General features: G+C 38.8%; 1 protein-coding gene across 9 annotated transcripts in view; it reads left to right on the forward strand.

The window, feature by feature from the left end:
* Positions 1 to 11,741, forward strand: part of gphnb (gephyrin b) — a 144,871-nt gene extending 133,130 nt beyond the window's left edge. For 7 of the 9 annotated variants that reach the window (XM_084737143.1, XM_084737146.1, XM_084737140.1 and 4 more), the window contains 11 exons: positions 321 to 376; positions 925 to 1,044; positions 1,341 to 1,399; positions 1,859 to 2,012; positions 3,935 to 4,056; positions 4,240 to 4,327; positions 4,900 to 4,973; positions 5,914 to 5,981; positions 6,097 to 6,200; positions 9,644 to 9,740; positions 10,430 to 11,741. In XM_084737143.1, coding sequence (XP_084593269.1) covers positions 321 to 376; positions 925 to 1,044; positions 1,341 to 1,399; positions 1,859 to 2,012; positions 3,935 to 4,056; positions 4,240 to 4,327; positions 4,900 to 4,973; positions 5,914 to 5,981; positions 6,097 to 6,200; positions 9,644 to 9,740; positions 10,430 to 10,563 — 1,076 coding nt within the window. In that variant the 3' untranslated portion in view covers positions 10,564 to 11,741. The remainder of the gene's footprint in view (positions 1 to 320; positions 377 to 924; positions 1,045 to 1,340; positions 1,400 to 1,858; positions 2,013 to 3,934; positions 4,057 to 4,239; positions 4,328 to 4,899; positions 4,974 to 5,913; positions 5,982 to 6,096; positions 6,201 to 9,643; positions 9,741 to 10,429) is intronic. The other 2 variants (XM_084737141.1, XM_084737148.1) reach the window with 1 other exon arrangement.
* The last annotated feature ends 3,283 nt before the right edge of the window (positions 11,742 to 15,024 follow it).

The raw sequence follows: 15,024 nt of genomic DNA on the forward strand, positions 1-15,024 counted from the left end.
ATTTAATTTCTGTCACTAAATTTGTATTTACTAAAGGGATAATAGTTTTGAGCTGTGCAACAGAGCTCTGCTTAATTTTAAATCTGGATTTACTCATTTTAAACCTAGTTTTGCTAACAGAACTAATCTTAGATTAAATTAATCTTGCAACTCAGTCAAAATGTCAATGTTTCTCTCTCTCTCTCCTTCTCTTCCTGTTTGTTCATTCTGTAGCTCACTGAATTAAAATGACTCAACTAAATGACACACTCCCACACACACACACACACATTGTGAGCTGCACACATGTGTAATGCTATTAAATCTTTCTTTTATTTCAGCGGCTGACGGCCCAGGCGACCGCTTCATCATCGGAGAGTCCCAAGCTGGAGAGCAGGTCTGCGCCCACGTTCACACTTTAGACACACATGCTTTCTCTGGCTCACAAAAAAACAGCCTCACGCACAAACGCCCACACAACCTGTATATGAAAATAAAGCACTTCACTTTTGTCCTTCACCTCACGCCTTGACCAGCTGTAATTGCACACCAGCGTGTTCCCTTAGCAGGTGATGAAAAGCCCTTCGCCCCAAAGCAGGGCTCGAAAGTCAAAGTGCTGCCAAACTATAAAACAGATTAGACCTCTGAGACAAGAGTAGGCTGCAGAGATTTATCGACTACCTCGACCTCTTGTCTTGAAAGAAATCAACACACATGCAAACATGAGCTCTGTGCATGCTTTCATGTCCTTTACAAGGTCTGCACTTTATTTTGCATGCAGTTTTATTGTGTTCTCACTTTTATCACTGGCCTGGCTCAAAGTTGTCTTCAGTTTGTCACACTTTAAGAAAGACTTTGCAAGTTACTTCAGTAGTGTTTTATCCTTTTTTGTCATTTAATTTTAATTTTAGTCGTGTGTTTCATCCTGTCTGGGTCTCTGTGCAGCCCACCCACACAGTGATGCCTGGCCAGGTGATGAGGGTGACGACGGGTGCCCCGATACCATGTGGGGCCGACGCTGTAGTCCAGGTGGAAGACACCGAGCTGCTGCGCGAATCTGAAGACGTAAGCTTGGGTCTTTTATGAATCATGGTTGTGGTCAAGTCAGCCAAACCAGGATTTTCCCTGTGAAGGGGATCAGTAATTCACCTTCATACAGGTGCCACTGTATGTAGACTCTTTCCCAATAGCAACTTAAAGTCGGTTAGGGTTAGGGTTAGGATTCTGGTTGTTTTAAATGTCACTGAGAGTAAGTTTAGCCCAAAGAGGAACAGAACACACGATGCATTTTGGTCTTGTATAGTCAAAGGACAACTGCATCTGTACAGTTTGATGGATCTGACAGCTGGTCTGTCTTTCAGGGCACAGAGGAGCTGGAAGTACGAATCCTAGTACAAGCTCGTCCAGGGCAGGACATCAGGTTAGTGTGGACTTTTTTGTTGTTGTTTTCTCTTAGAAAATGTTTATTCATTCACTACATTCAACCGCTACATGCTCGCAACGTTACTCAGTTTTGGACTTCAATAAAGTCCAATAATACGTAATATTAAGGCAATTGCGGTAAATTGCTACCTTATGGCAATATGTTGCTCTGTCACTGCAATAAGAAAAAATGTATGGTCACATCCCTGGTGCCAACATGGGAATGTTTCCATGGTCACCAGATTTAAAAACTGTACTACGCAGAAATATTTACCTGACAATGACAGGCCTAATGACCACTCTCTGAACTCTTTTGGCAAGGGCTTCAGTGTAACAGATGTTCATTCATATGTAAAAGTCCTGCATTCGTGCTTTAAATGCATGGTGCTTTTTTCAGCGTTCTTCCCTTTATCTCTTCCTGTTCCTCTGAACCGTCTTCTCTGCTGTCCCGTCACAGGCCTATCGGTCATGACATCAAGCGTGGGGAGTGTGTGCTTGCAAAGGGCACCCACATGGGCCCGTCTGAGATTGGTCTCCTGGCCACTGTGGGAGTCACAGAGGTGGAGGTCCAGAAATTCCCCGTGGTGGCCGTCATGTCCACAGGAAACGAGGTAAGGGCTTCAGAACAGCGTGCATGTTTTCATCGAGGAAATTACACCCCACACCGTCAGATAAAGGTACGGCTTTGTATCTGTATTTGCCAGAAAGCTTCGGCCTCAGCTGCTGAAGGCAACAACGACGTGCCATCTTTTTCTGACAGTGTTCCTCGTTCATATTTATGCACAATCAACATTTGTTTGCTTTGACTGCGGACACCAGAACAACACTCGGAGCTGAATGTGCACTCAGCCATTTTATGTGTGCTCTCAGATGTGAGGGATGTGTTTATCTGTGACCAGGTGGTTTCTTTTAAACGCCGGGATCATATTTGTGCATTTTCTGTGTGACTGATCCACAGTTTCAGTTTCATGGGGTGTGTAACCTTCGTTGCGATCATCATCAGGCTCTAGATACCCATAACACCTTGTTCCCGGTGCTGTGTGCAGAGACGTCTAAATTGTATCAGTCAGCCGTGAGTCACCTGCTTCATGGCTACATTGCAAACTTGTGAAGTGGTTTACTGTCTCCTCTGCTTTGGTGAAGTCTGATGAAATGTTCCTTTATGTCTGTTCTGTATTAATGCTGCTTGCTGCAGACCCAGATGGAGAAAAACTTAAATATCTATGCAGAGCTGGTGTTTACAACTTACACTATACAGTATGTCAGCCCACAAACCCACTATGAACCTACTGACTTATATTCATGTTCATTTATGGTGTTGCTTTCCTCTAAAAATTGTAGTAATTAGTTATGGTTGTCCTCCTTAACAAGATTTCCTCGTTAAAGAAACAGAAGATTCAGATTTTGTCCTTTTAAGAAAAATAGAAGACATACATTATGTTGTTGGATGGTTTCTGTTAAATCAAAAAAACAAAATACAAATACACATCCCACAAGACAAGACCTGCTTCATTCAAGTGTGTAAAAAAAAAGTAGAAGTACTGATTCAACTTCTTTGCTCAAGTAAAAGTGGAAAAGTCACCTTTTCTCTCCGGTCAGGTCGCCTTTTTTTAATTATGTCATCTTGTTACATCTGTTGTGTGTGATATGCATTCATGGATACACCAAGGAATCATCCTTTCTATGTGCCACGCTGTTGGAACACGTGCAGAATGTGTCTTGGCATTTTCTAACTGAAATAACCGGGAATGTCCCTGAAAAACACATCTGGATGGCAGCATATGTGACATGTTACGCTGGTAACAATCTGGATGGTCCTTTTCCTCTTCAGCCCGGAGGACACGACATCTGTGATTTCCAAAAACAATCTGAGATGTGGATTCGTCAGACCACAGCGCACTTTTCCACTTTCTGTCAGTCCATCTCAGACGAGTGCAGGCCCAGAGAAGTTGGCTGCATTTCTGGATGTTGTTGATATATGGCTTTTGCTTTGCATGGTAGAGTCTTAACATGCATTTGTAGAAGCAACGACAAACTGTGTTTATTGACAACGGGTTTGCAAAGTATTCCTGAGCCATTGTAGTATCCTTTATACAATTATGCGGGTTTTTAATGCAGTTTTTATTTCGGTGCTGCCTGAGAGGTCAAAGGTCACAGGCATTCAGTGTTGGTTTTTGGCCATATCCCTTATTTGCAGAGATTTCTCTGGATTCTCTGAGTTTTTATGAACCACTGAGCCTTTCGTACCCAACCATGATCATGTTACCTGTACCAGTTTACCTGTTTACCTGTTGAATGTCCAAACAGGTGTTTTTTGAGCATTGGGGTTATAATATGATAGAAAACAAAGGGTCTGAACCCCTTCTCTTCCAGCTGAAAAATTATTTCCTATTATTATTTCCACCCAAAAAGATTCTAAGAATATTTTATGAATATCTGTTTTTTTCTTACTGATGCTGACTTAAAACAGGGAGATTATTGAATGCATAAATACTGTTCCTAATATTTAAATTCTCCACCACTGTCTTGAAAGCTGCTGAACCCAGAAGACGACCTCCATCCTGGGAAGATCAGGGACAGCAACCGCTCCACCCTGCTGGCCACTATCCAGGAGCACGGCTACCCCACCATCAACCTGGGCATCGTGGGAGACAAGTACGCCTTCATGTTTATTCATAGAACATTTCCATACTCGTTACATCTCCAGTATAATGTTCATCACCTTACTGCACTTCCTCTAAAATGGGCTCATTTTCCTTCTATTATTTCATTTCCTCTGAGTTGGTAGTTAACGTGTGTGTCTGGGTGTCTGTGTGTGTGCGTCTCTCTGCCCCACAGCCCCGATGACCTTCTCAACGCTCTGAATGAAGGCATCAGCCGTGCTGATGTCATCATCACCTCAGGAGGAGTGTCCATGGGAGAGAAGGTATGATGGCAGAGCAAGGAGTGCACACATCCAGTCATGGCGTTGTGTTTCACTGACACCTTGTGGTTGAGGGGGGAACGAGAAAATAAAAAAAAAAAAGACACCAAGACTCACAGATACTTTTTATGGGTAGTTAAAGTTAACTTATTTATGAGATTGATATAAAAGTAATAATTCAACACCAACAGTTTTAGAGGCACAGTATGCAGGATTTTCCGGAAAAAAAAAAAGTCTTGTAAAAATGATCCCCCTCAGTCATCATTTATGACCCATGTGGTACTGCCCTCTGCCTGTATTTCCTTATTTTCTCATTATTTTTCTGTGCTTTGGATGCTTTACCAACTCAAACGGTCAGTGTTTGACATGCTGGGAGTGAGACTTTGTGGTGCATTTACAAATAGTAACTGACACATCCTGTATATTCTACTTTTAATCACAAATCTCCTTAATCTAGGTATTTCATCTCCTTTTGGCATGAATAAAAAATATATTTTGAAATATTAGTATTTGGCGAAGGTCTGACTCTTTTTAAAAGTATTGCTGTTTGTATTTTTCCTTGTCTGTCTTTTTAGGACTACCTTAAGCAGGTGCTGGATATCGATCTTCATGCTCAGATCCATTTTGGTCGTGTTTTCATGAAACCAGGGTAAGAAAATGAGCCAACTTTATTCTCATGCAACGCTGTTACATACATTAGTTTGGAGATGTAAAGAAAAATGTGTTCTGTGAAGTGATCAGTGTTGGGTTGGTTTCAAAAACGAATACATATTAGTTACTTTAATTTGAAAGTAAAACTTACATTACAACATTACCTTCTGTGTATTGTAGTGTGTTCCATTACTTTTGGGTTACTTTCACCAAACTTCTAAAAATGCCCCTGTATTGCAACATTTACGGTAAAAAGACATCTCAATCATTCCTGTCTACCGTGTGTCTGTGGCTCCATGCTCCGTCTCAGCTGTGTCTCACAGGTGTAACTGTGATCTGAAGCATTTATTTACGCTTCAGGTCTGTTTTTTCAACAATGCGTGCATAAATGTGAGGTTGATGCCCCATAAAAAGACTCTAAATAAATGATCTACATTTTACAACCAAGGCAGAGGAGAGTGCGCTTCTGTATGGCTCTCTGCTCCAGTTTGTAACGTAGGTTAAAATATCGTAGTGAAGGCCCACATTTTCCATCATACATTTAACAGGGATCCCTTTAAGGAAAAAAAATGCATGCAAATAAATGGACAGCTGTACTCGTTTTTAGATGCAAAATTATTGCATATTGCTCCTTTAATTGTTAGTAAAGTGGATGCAGCATTTCCTGATACCAGATTTAATTTGCTACTGTTTCACACACTTTTTTGCAACCTGTCAGGAATGACTGCAGTGCTTTTGATAATGTGTTACTTGACAATGTGTTATCATTAAATGTGAAATATAACAAAAATCCTAGTTATAATGCATTATATTACTTTGTTGCCGTAGAAAATAATAAACAACTGTAAACTGTAAAGCAAACCTGCAAGTGATATACAAGATAAAACAGAGGAATTTTTACAGGATTTCATATAATATATGTTGTTTTTCTCTTTCAGTCTCCCAACAACATTTGCCACCTTGGACATGGACGGTGCTCGCAAACTAATCTTTGCCCTCCCAGGTAGTGTGTGAAGTTGAGAGAAAGAGTGATTCACTCCGCTGCTTATGAAGAGATGTTACTCATATATTTTCCTCTGTCTTTTCTCTCCTCTCCCTGTCCGTCCGTCCGTCCGTCCTAGGAAACCCCGTGTCCGCTGTTGTCACCTGTAATCTTTTTGTCATCCCTGCCTTGAGGAAGATGCAGGGCATTTTGGACCCTAGGCCCACCATCATTAAAGCGAGGGTAGGATGCACAGGGCAGCCGGGGCAACCTGACTCTCTGGCCAAGACACACAAAGTTCATCTTCTGTTGAGGCGCTGGTGGTTACAAAAAGAGTTTGTGATGTTTATTGACCTGACACAAGGTATCCACTGAAGCTTAAAGGGATAGTTTGGATTATTTAGAGTGGGATTGTATGAGGTACTTATCCATAGTCAGTGTACTGCCTGCAGTAGATGGCAGTTGACACGCCCCCAGAGTGGAAATATACTGCTACTAAAACATGTTTTAGCCACAAAAACTATGAATATCAGTTTAAATTTATGCTATATGTAGAATATTTTCACCGCTTTACCTTGCTGTCAGACAGCCTTTTCAGACAGGAAAACATCATTATATTGGCCAGGTATCGCACTATTAAAAAAAAAGGTGAGATGACTAATAATTTCAATGCAACATACTGCAATAGATTTTTAAGAAGTTTTTAAATAAACTAAAGGTATTTTACCAGCCTATATTCTTTATTTGGGATAGTTTACTTTTCTGCTTTAAATAAACCCAAGTCTTTGAGTTTTAGAAACTCATAAAAATGTAAAAAATTGTTCACAGTGAGCTGTGAACCTTATTTGTCATTATTCAGGTGACTGAAAATTAAATGGTTTCAACTGAATATTAACCATGATTCATTTTTACCTCAATGAATTTACTCAATAATTTTTGAAATACAAATTTCTTTGGATTTTAAAACTGTGTAATATTCAAAATATAGCATACAATGATATTTATTTTCTTTTTTGCTAAAAAATGTTTTGCTGCTAACCCTGTTGTAGGTCGTACATTTCTTAGTTTCCTACACCAGCAGTCCGATCAACATCTACTGTAGATAATACACTGACTATGGACGAGTACCTCATATAATCCCACTTGAAATAATCCAGACTATCCCTTTAATAATTCACAGTCACTGTCTTGGTCATAACAGACATGTTTCAGCCTTTTAGGTAAACCAAAAACAGTGTCAGTCCTGTCAGGCTCCATTCAGAGAGCGGTGTGATGTTGATGTGACTATTATCAAAGTTGTTTTTGTCTCTCAAAAATCAAAAAAGGAAGAAAAATAGTCTCTATTTGCAAAAGAATCATTTCTCTTCCCATAAGTGAACATTTGCGTGCAGATGCAACAAACTGTAGCAGAGAGGAAACATGAATTATGTGAATATTTACATTTATGTCTGTGCTAAAGTTGCAGGGTGTATCATTGCAGTTCATTACATCTTAACTCGTGATTTAATACTATTTTCATCATCTGCTTGATACATATTTATGACCATCATGTTTTGCTTTGACTTGGCAGAGGAACCAATCACGGCCCACACTGACCTGAAGGCCTGCTGCCTGGTCATGAATATTCATAATCGCAGAGCAAGAAAAATCATAATAATATCATACACACACTGAACAGCCGCGGCTCGTGTCCCCAACTAGCATCATCAAGTGAGAGGTCTGGTCCCTTGCCATCATGGGTGCCGTCCAGAGAGCTCGGCTACATCACTTGCTGTTATAAAGCAGTTAGAAATCAACTTGAATGCATTACTGCCACTTAGTGGTGGGACTGATGGTCTGAAAGCACAGATGTAGCCAGATAATTTCCCTCAGCAGATGGCATCAGACCCAGGTCAAACAGTATTCTGGAAAAACCTTTACCTTTGCCAATAAAGTTGGAAGAGTTTCCACTGCATTCTGTTTGCCTCGTTGCCTATTAGAAAATGCATAAAGTTTAGAAATGTACAAGAATTTGGCAGAATTTGGTTGGGCACATAGCCTTTTACCCAAGTTAATTATATTTTGGTGACGGTCCAGATCTGGGATTTTTGCCATCAGAAGATTTTCCTTTTTTTTTAAGCCACAACTATTGTGCTGCATTCATGTGCTGGAAGGAAAGTTTGATATCCAGGACTTCTCTGGCGGAAATTCAATCCTTGAGGACACGTGCTTAACAAACGTAAAATGTTATTGAGTCCAAAGCTTTGTAAGAATTTTTGGCACAACGTCACCTGCTTCCAAGGTGCACAGAGAAGCGAAGAAAGTCTGCAGAGGCTCCATTAAAACTAATGTGATAAAGAACAACTTTACAAGGAAACAAAAGTGTTCCAGCTTGTGGCCTTCATCAGGGTCATAAGTCCAAAGCTTTACCAGACTGCAGTCAACGCTTCTCAACCAAGAAACCTATTCATATTTTTTGAAGTGGGTTTGTATGAGGTACTTATCTATGGTCAGTGTAATACTTCAGTAGATGGCGGTCAGCATGCCCCTACCCTGCTGTGAACAGCGTCAGCAGCAAACTGTATATTATTTTATTTTAGCCACTAAAAAAAGGCCCACCTAAAAAGTGTACACTATATTTAGAACATGTTCACAGCTTTATCTTGCTGTCACAAAGCTTGTTCTGACAGGAAACTGCTGTTATATAAACCAAATATCACTCTCACCAAAGCCACCAGACTGCTTTGGAAAAAAAACAGTGATTTTACTTCACAGAACATGGGAGTTTCTGGTCTACTGCTGCCTCCTGCCGTTACTTTGTTTATATTATTGTGTGACTTGTGTGACCAGCAGCTCATCTGTTCTGTGAAGTAAAATGACTTTTTGAGAAAGGAGTCTGGTGGCTTTGAAGTGGTTTTCTGTCAGAAAAGACTGTCTGATGTCAAATTTAAGTGGTAAAAATATTCTAAATATATCATGCATTAAAGTGATGTTGATTTTCTTTTTTTTTTGATAGCTGAAACATGTTTTGCTGTGGCAGTACATTGCTTAGCTTCTTACATGAGAACTCTTGCTGCTGCTGCAAACAGTAGATTGCTGACATTCATCTACTGTAAGTAATACACTTTCTATGGATAAGTAATTTATACGACCCCACCTCAAAAAAATCTGAACTACCCCTTTAAGCTTGTAGCATTTGCATTTGCCAAAACAACTGCTGCTACAATTCTGCAAATCTAAGAAGCTCCCAACATTTGATATGTGGCTATAGGAATTAGGAAATGTGTTACAGCTAGAGAAAACTAGATTCATTATGTCAGACAGAGAGGAACGCTTTCAGAGAATTTGGCAGCCTGTTGTTAGTCTGACTGAAACACAGACGTGAATGATCAACGGTCCGACTGGTTAACTGAGTCCTGGTGTTGGACTTCTCTTTTTTGTGTCCCCACCAAAGTTTAGGAGGTTTTTTGCTTTGTTTTTCATATGAATTTCATATTTTTTGCTGAATTTATCTTTATTTTTTGTGCACTTGTTGTTGTTTGTGTATCTGTTCCCCTGTACTTTTAACACCACTTCTGAAAATCAATATATGATTATTAAAAAAAAGAAAGAAAGAAAGAAAGAAATACAGAGAAATATCCACCGTGGTGAAGATGGCTTGTTGACATATCTCATTATAATTTTACTTTGTTTGTTTTATTCTCTAGTTGTCATGCGATGTGAAGTTGGACCCTCGCCCTGAATACCACCGCTGCATTCTGACATGGCATCACCAGGAGCCTCTGCCGTGGGCACAGAGCACAGGTACTGAAGTCAAAGCCAGCGCCACAAAATACTGTTAAGGATTCTGTATGACAGCGACGTATCTGAATCGAGCTGGAAACACTCACTGGTTAATGGCATAATTTGTTTTTATGCCTGTGTGCTGACAGCCATAGCAGGAGGCGTTACATTTTTGAGTTGTCTGTCTGTCCCGTTCTTGTGAACGCGACATCTCCAGAGCACCTCGAGGGAATTTCTTCAAAATGGCCACTTGGATCCAAGGATGAACTGATTAGAGGTCAAAAGTCAAGGTCACTGTGACTTTACAAAACATGTTTTGGGCCGTAATTCGTGACAAAATTTCACACAAATGTCTAATAGAATAAAATGACGTGGTCAACTTCACTGTTGTGAACGTCATAATGTTCAGCGCTCTATCAGTCCTCTGTTCTCCTCTGTGAAAATAGTCTGTAAGTGAAGACAGCATGTTTCTCACCGGGAATTATTCTCTGGTATCACACGTTTTAATATACCCTGGTGATAAGTTCCATCTTGCCAGAAAATACACTACATGCCACCACAAGGCAGCAATTCTAGTTTTTAACAAGCTCTTAATGTTACACACCATCACACACAGTCTGGTAAGGAGTTCAAATATGATCTTACTCATGGGTTACAATCTTTTAGTAAAGTATTTTGTCCCTTCTGTCTCTCCGTCCTCTCCTCTACAGGGAACCAGGTGAGCAGCAGGCTGATGAGCATGCGCAGTGCTAACGGGCTCCTGATGTTACCTCCGAAAACAGAGCAATACGTGGAGCTGCACAAGGGCGAGGTGGTCGACGTCATGGTCATCGGCCGGCTATGATGTCATCACAGAGGGACGGAGCGTCGGCGTCATATAGCGAGGGATGGAATGGGTGGTTCACGGTGCATGTCCACATATCATTGACTATTCTGTAATATGCAACGGCACAGCTAGTTTTTATTGATTTGGATAACGTTGAGGTATAGTCAACATCTTGATCACAACCTAGATACATATGAAAAAATTAATTTAAAAAGATTATAGTATTTCAAACAAAGAAAATATAACTTTTAATGAAAAAATCTAATTATAAAAAGAGATTTATTCTGTAATATATTATTATGATTATTCTTATTATTATTATCATTATTCTTCTTATTATCATTATTATATTAAGGCAACTTCGTTCCTTTCATTGCAATTGCTTTGTGTGTTCAATGCTAGACCTTATCTATAGCAGTAGCATTTTAATAGACAGCTGTAGGTGCCTGCCAGGACAAAAAAAGAAAATTATTATTTTCTCATCTTTAGTGGAAAAAAATAATCTGTTTTTTGAAAATGAAGAAAACATTGAGGAAGACTCCAGATTTCCCATGGTGCTCAGCTAAGAGGAAGAGGGGGCACATCAAGACCGCTTCCTCTTTTGAGCGCCCATCAAGGTGACACTTCTGTTTTTCTCTCATTAGTATGCATCATAATGGCTTCACAAAGAGCTTTGCTTGTTGTTTATCTTGTGAGTCTTGTTTATGTGCGCAGTGCCAAATGCCTGGGCAGGGAAGAGGTGATGTTGGGATGGGGAGGTGCGGGGGCACACCCCAGTCTGCCCAGACCCTGAAGCTTCCTTATATTCACGGTGACCGGGTGTAAACTCTGCCCCAAACCCCCCCAGGGGCGAGCTGAACCTGGGAAAAATAATCTTTTATTTGATCAACTATTTAAGAAAAAAAAAAAAAAGAAAGAAAAGAAACAGCTTCTTTAAGTGCTGACAGCCTTTTTAACCAACTTCACAAAAAATGTACAGAAAAAAATGAGAACCATATTGTACAGATATATGTGACCAGCACTCCTAAGGAAATTATTAAGCAATGAGGAGACATTGAACAACGCTGTACTATAACATTTTCTGTAATGATATGAAACTGATGAAAGAGACTAAGATAATAAAAATCCTTGATCATTATGTAAAAAAAAGTTCTTGTTGGGTTTCCTTTTTTAATAAAATATATCTAAAGAAAAAATAGTGATTTTCTTCTTTGGGTTTAAGAGGTTAGAGAAGCGTATGAATTTTGAATGAATGAGTGATGGTTCTCTCTTCTTTACTATCATCTGGTCCAAGAACAAAGCACCTCAGAAGATACAATGTGATTGTGTTTAATTGCTTTAATATAGATGTTTTCAGACAAAAGGGATTTTTATACACCTCCATGTTAGTGGAGGAAATATACTGAAAACTTAAACTCAAGTACTGTATTAAGTACAATTAAACTTCCATCCCCTTGTAGGGACTCGGTCAATTTTCTCCTTTTTCCTCTGCTCAGATACTAGGCTTGTCGATATTGAAAAGAAAACCACACTTTGAAGATGGTTAAAAGATGTTGCTAGAGGACCTGTAAAAGCAACATACTGTAGTCTATATCACATTTTAAGTTGACTAATCTTTTTTTAAATAGCTAGCTAACTAACTAGCTAATCATATCAATCATTAGCTAGTTAGCTAGAGTTTTGCCCTGTAGCAAAACTCTAGCTAACTAGGTAGCTAATCTACATCAATTTTAGCTAGCTAGCTACATCTGACAGTAAATTCTAAACATGTTAGCTTAGCTAACTAGCTAGCTAATCTACATATTGTTAGCTAGAGTTTTGCTAACATTAGCTAAGATAAGATGACACAATATGTTGCTTTTACAGGTTTTTATCATCTTCAAAATCAGCAGGAAGGGTTAATTAAAAAAGGTTCTTGTACTTTACTTAAATATATTAATTTTATGCTACTTAAAATACTATTTATCTATATTTCAGAGGTAAATATTCTACTTTTTACTCCAGTAGATGTATTTGACAGCTACAGTTATTATCAGTTACTTTGCAGATGAAGGTTTTGCATAAAAATTCAATTCAATTCAGTTAATTTTATTTATATAGCACCAAATCATAACAGAATATAAGTTATCTCAGGGTACTTTTCATATAGAGCACTTCTTGGCTGTACTCTTCACAAAATCATTTACAGACACCATTGTGAGTGAGCACTACGATGACAGTGGGGAGGACAAACATCCTTTTAACTGGCAGAAACTTTGATTTGATCCAGACTGTATGGTGGGCAGCCATCTGCCGAGACAGTTTGATTTGCCGTATGTTCACATTACCAGCATCACAGCCACAAAAACGGTCAAATGTTTGTGAGAAAAAGTTTGTGACCTATATTTCTTCTACTCTGTTTATTAACATACCACCAGTTTTTCATGAAACTGCACTTTATGTAGCCTGGTTTGAACATGCTTTTTTCCATATATGGAAGCATGGTTTATGAGTTGTTACCAACAGACAACATGACAGCATCCCAAAAGTAAAACCAAGACATTTTGATTGCCCCCTGGTGGTTGGCTGCAGTAAAGGTCATAAACTCGGTCTCCTCCATGTTACTAGACAGGACATGGGCCAAACTAGAAAATCAAAATACATGTCAGACGTTTTTTTTCCCCAAGGATGGTTTCTGTCATTTTAAGTAGTTATTATCACTGGATGTTCATATTTCTCATCAGTTTGGTTTTAGTTATCTGATGCTACAACAAGGTGGTTTCACGTCATGATTGACAGCTGATCACAGCTTGTGATTGAGTCGGCCGGCTGTGTGAGCCGGACTTCGATACCGCGGCTCCAACCCTGATCAGTACATCATACATTCTGGCTCCCAATGACATCAACAGTGCAAGACGGTGGCACTCGTACCTGTTATATTTTGGCTTCATTTTCCCCACTGAACTTCTCACACGGTTTAATTTAAATAACTGTCTGAAACCTAAAGAGATAAAATTATTTCACAAAAAAGCAAAGAATTGCAAAAAATCCAAAACAGAATACAAGTTTATGTGGCAGAACTTTTGTGGTTTTTCTACAACCCTCACCTGTTAATCATCACATGACCCCACAGATTTATCTTGTGACCTTTGTAAGGCACACAATCCCTCACTTGAGAACCGTTGAACAAAATTACTACACGTTCATGCATTAATATAAATTAAGTAATTATGTCATATATATTTAAATATATCAGTCACGGGGGCATTTTTCTGCAGAACAAGCACTTAAGCGTTTCATATTTTAAGTACATTTTTGCTGATAATATACTAAGTATCTGCCTCTTAGATAAACAAAGACAAAACAGCTGCAGTGGAATGAATTACTGCAAAGCAAATGGGGGTTTTAACTGCCTCTCTTTCCAGGTAGGTAAGTATTTAAGAATCGGGGACTGGCAGCACAGAGCCTAATGAGGAAAAGAGGTTAAGCACAGAGGTGTCAGAAAGGATTAACTTAATAGAAAATACAGCAGGAAAAAGGCAGCTTCAGGCTTTGGTGTGTAGATATACCTGAGGCTGCATGAGATTAGACAGTTTCTGTTCTGCTCTGCAAGGTGAAATGACAGTAGATCCCATTAGTTGGTGATGATTAATAGTGCTGTGACAAGAACTTAGTTAAATTCATCTATGTGGATGTGTATAAAATTTGTGGAGTGTAAGTGGATCAGTTTGAGGATGTTTGTAGAGAATAATGGCAAAGTGCACTAAGTGTATGTTTATTTAGTGGAGGATACACAGAGATTTACCATGGATTTTATTTTTGAGTTGCTCCACGAGTTTCTAATTCTTTAAAAGATGTACTGGAATAAAAACAAAGCAGAAAGGGGAATGATTAGAGATCATTTAAGGTTTGCATACATGAGCAGGCTGTTTCGCTATATATGAGGAAATAATGAGGGAAATATTTGAAGGTTAAATCAGCAGTAATTAAAGGGTTTGCAGACGAACTTTACAGGCAATGCATGCTCTTACAATTTTTATGATCTTACAAGATTTAATAGTGTTATGTAGCCTACTGTTTGAAATCTTTTTAAAAAATATATCAGAAATGATTAATTGTATGCCCTCAGAGAAGATCACATATGTCCTGAAAAACAGACATGATGGGGTTTCTCAATATAATAATGTGTTTTTTTGTTGTTTTTTCTTATGCACTATTATTATTTACTGTATTTTATTTATTTATTTATCGTTATTACCTCTTGTTTTTCCTGCACTGTTTTTTATAAAATAAATTAGCATCTCTTTTTAATATAAGAATTTGGCCAGAATAATCTACAAATTTGTGATATATGCGTTTTGCTCTTTTTTTCTCACAAGTAAAAAAGGCGATTTTTTTATTCGGGAACTGTGCAAGATGTCTCTAATAAATTTGGAAACATCTTTGCATAATTTTGTACTGACATCGCCATTGTTCCTTGAAGTGCTGGCTGCGGTTTGG

Source organism: Lutjanus erythropterus, chromosome 15, assembly GCF_056507025.1.
Source record: "Lutjanus erythropterus isolate fLutEry1 chromosome 15, fLutEry1.hap2, whole genome shotgun sequence".
Lineage (NCBI taxonomy): Eukaryota > Metazoa > Chordata > Actinopteri > Lutjaniformes > Lutjanidae > Lutjanus > Lutjanus erythropterus.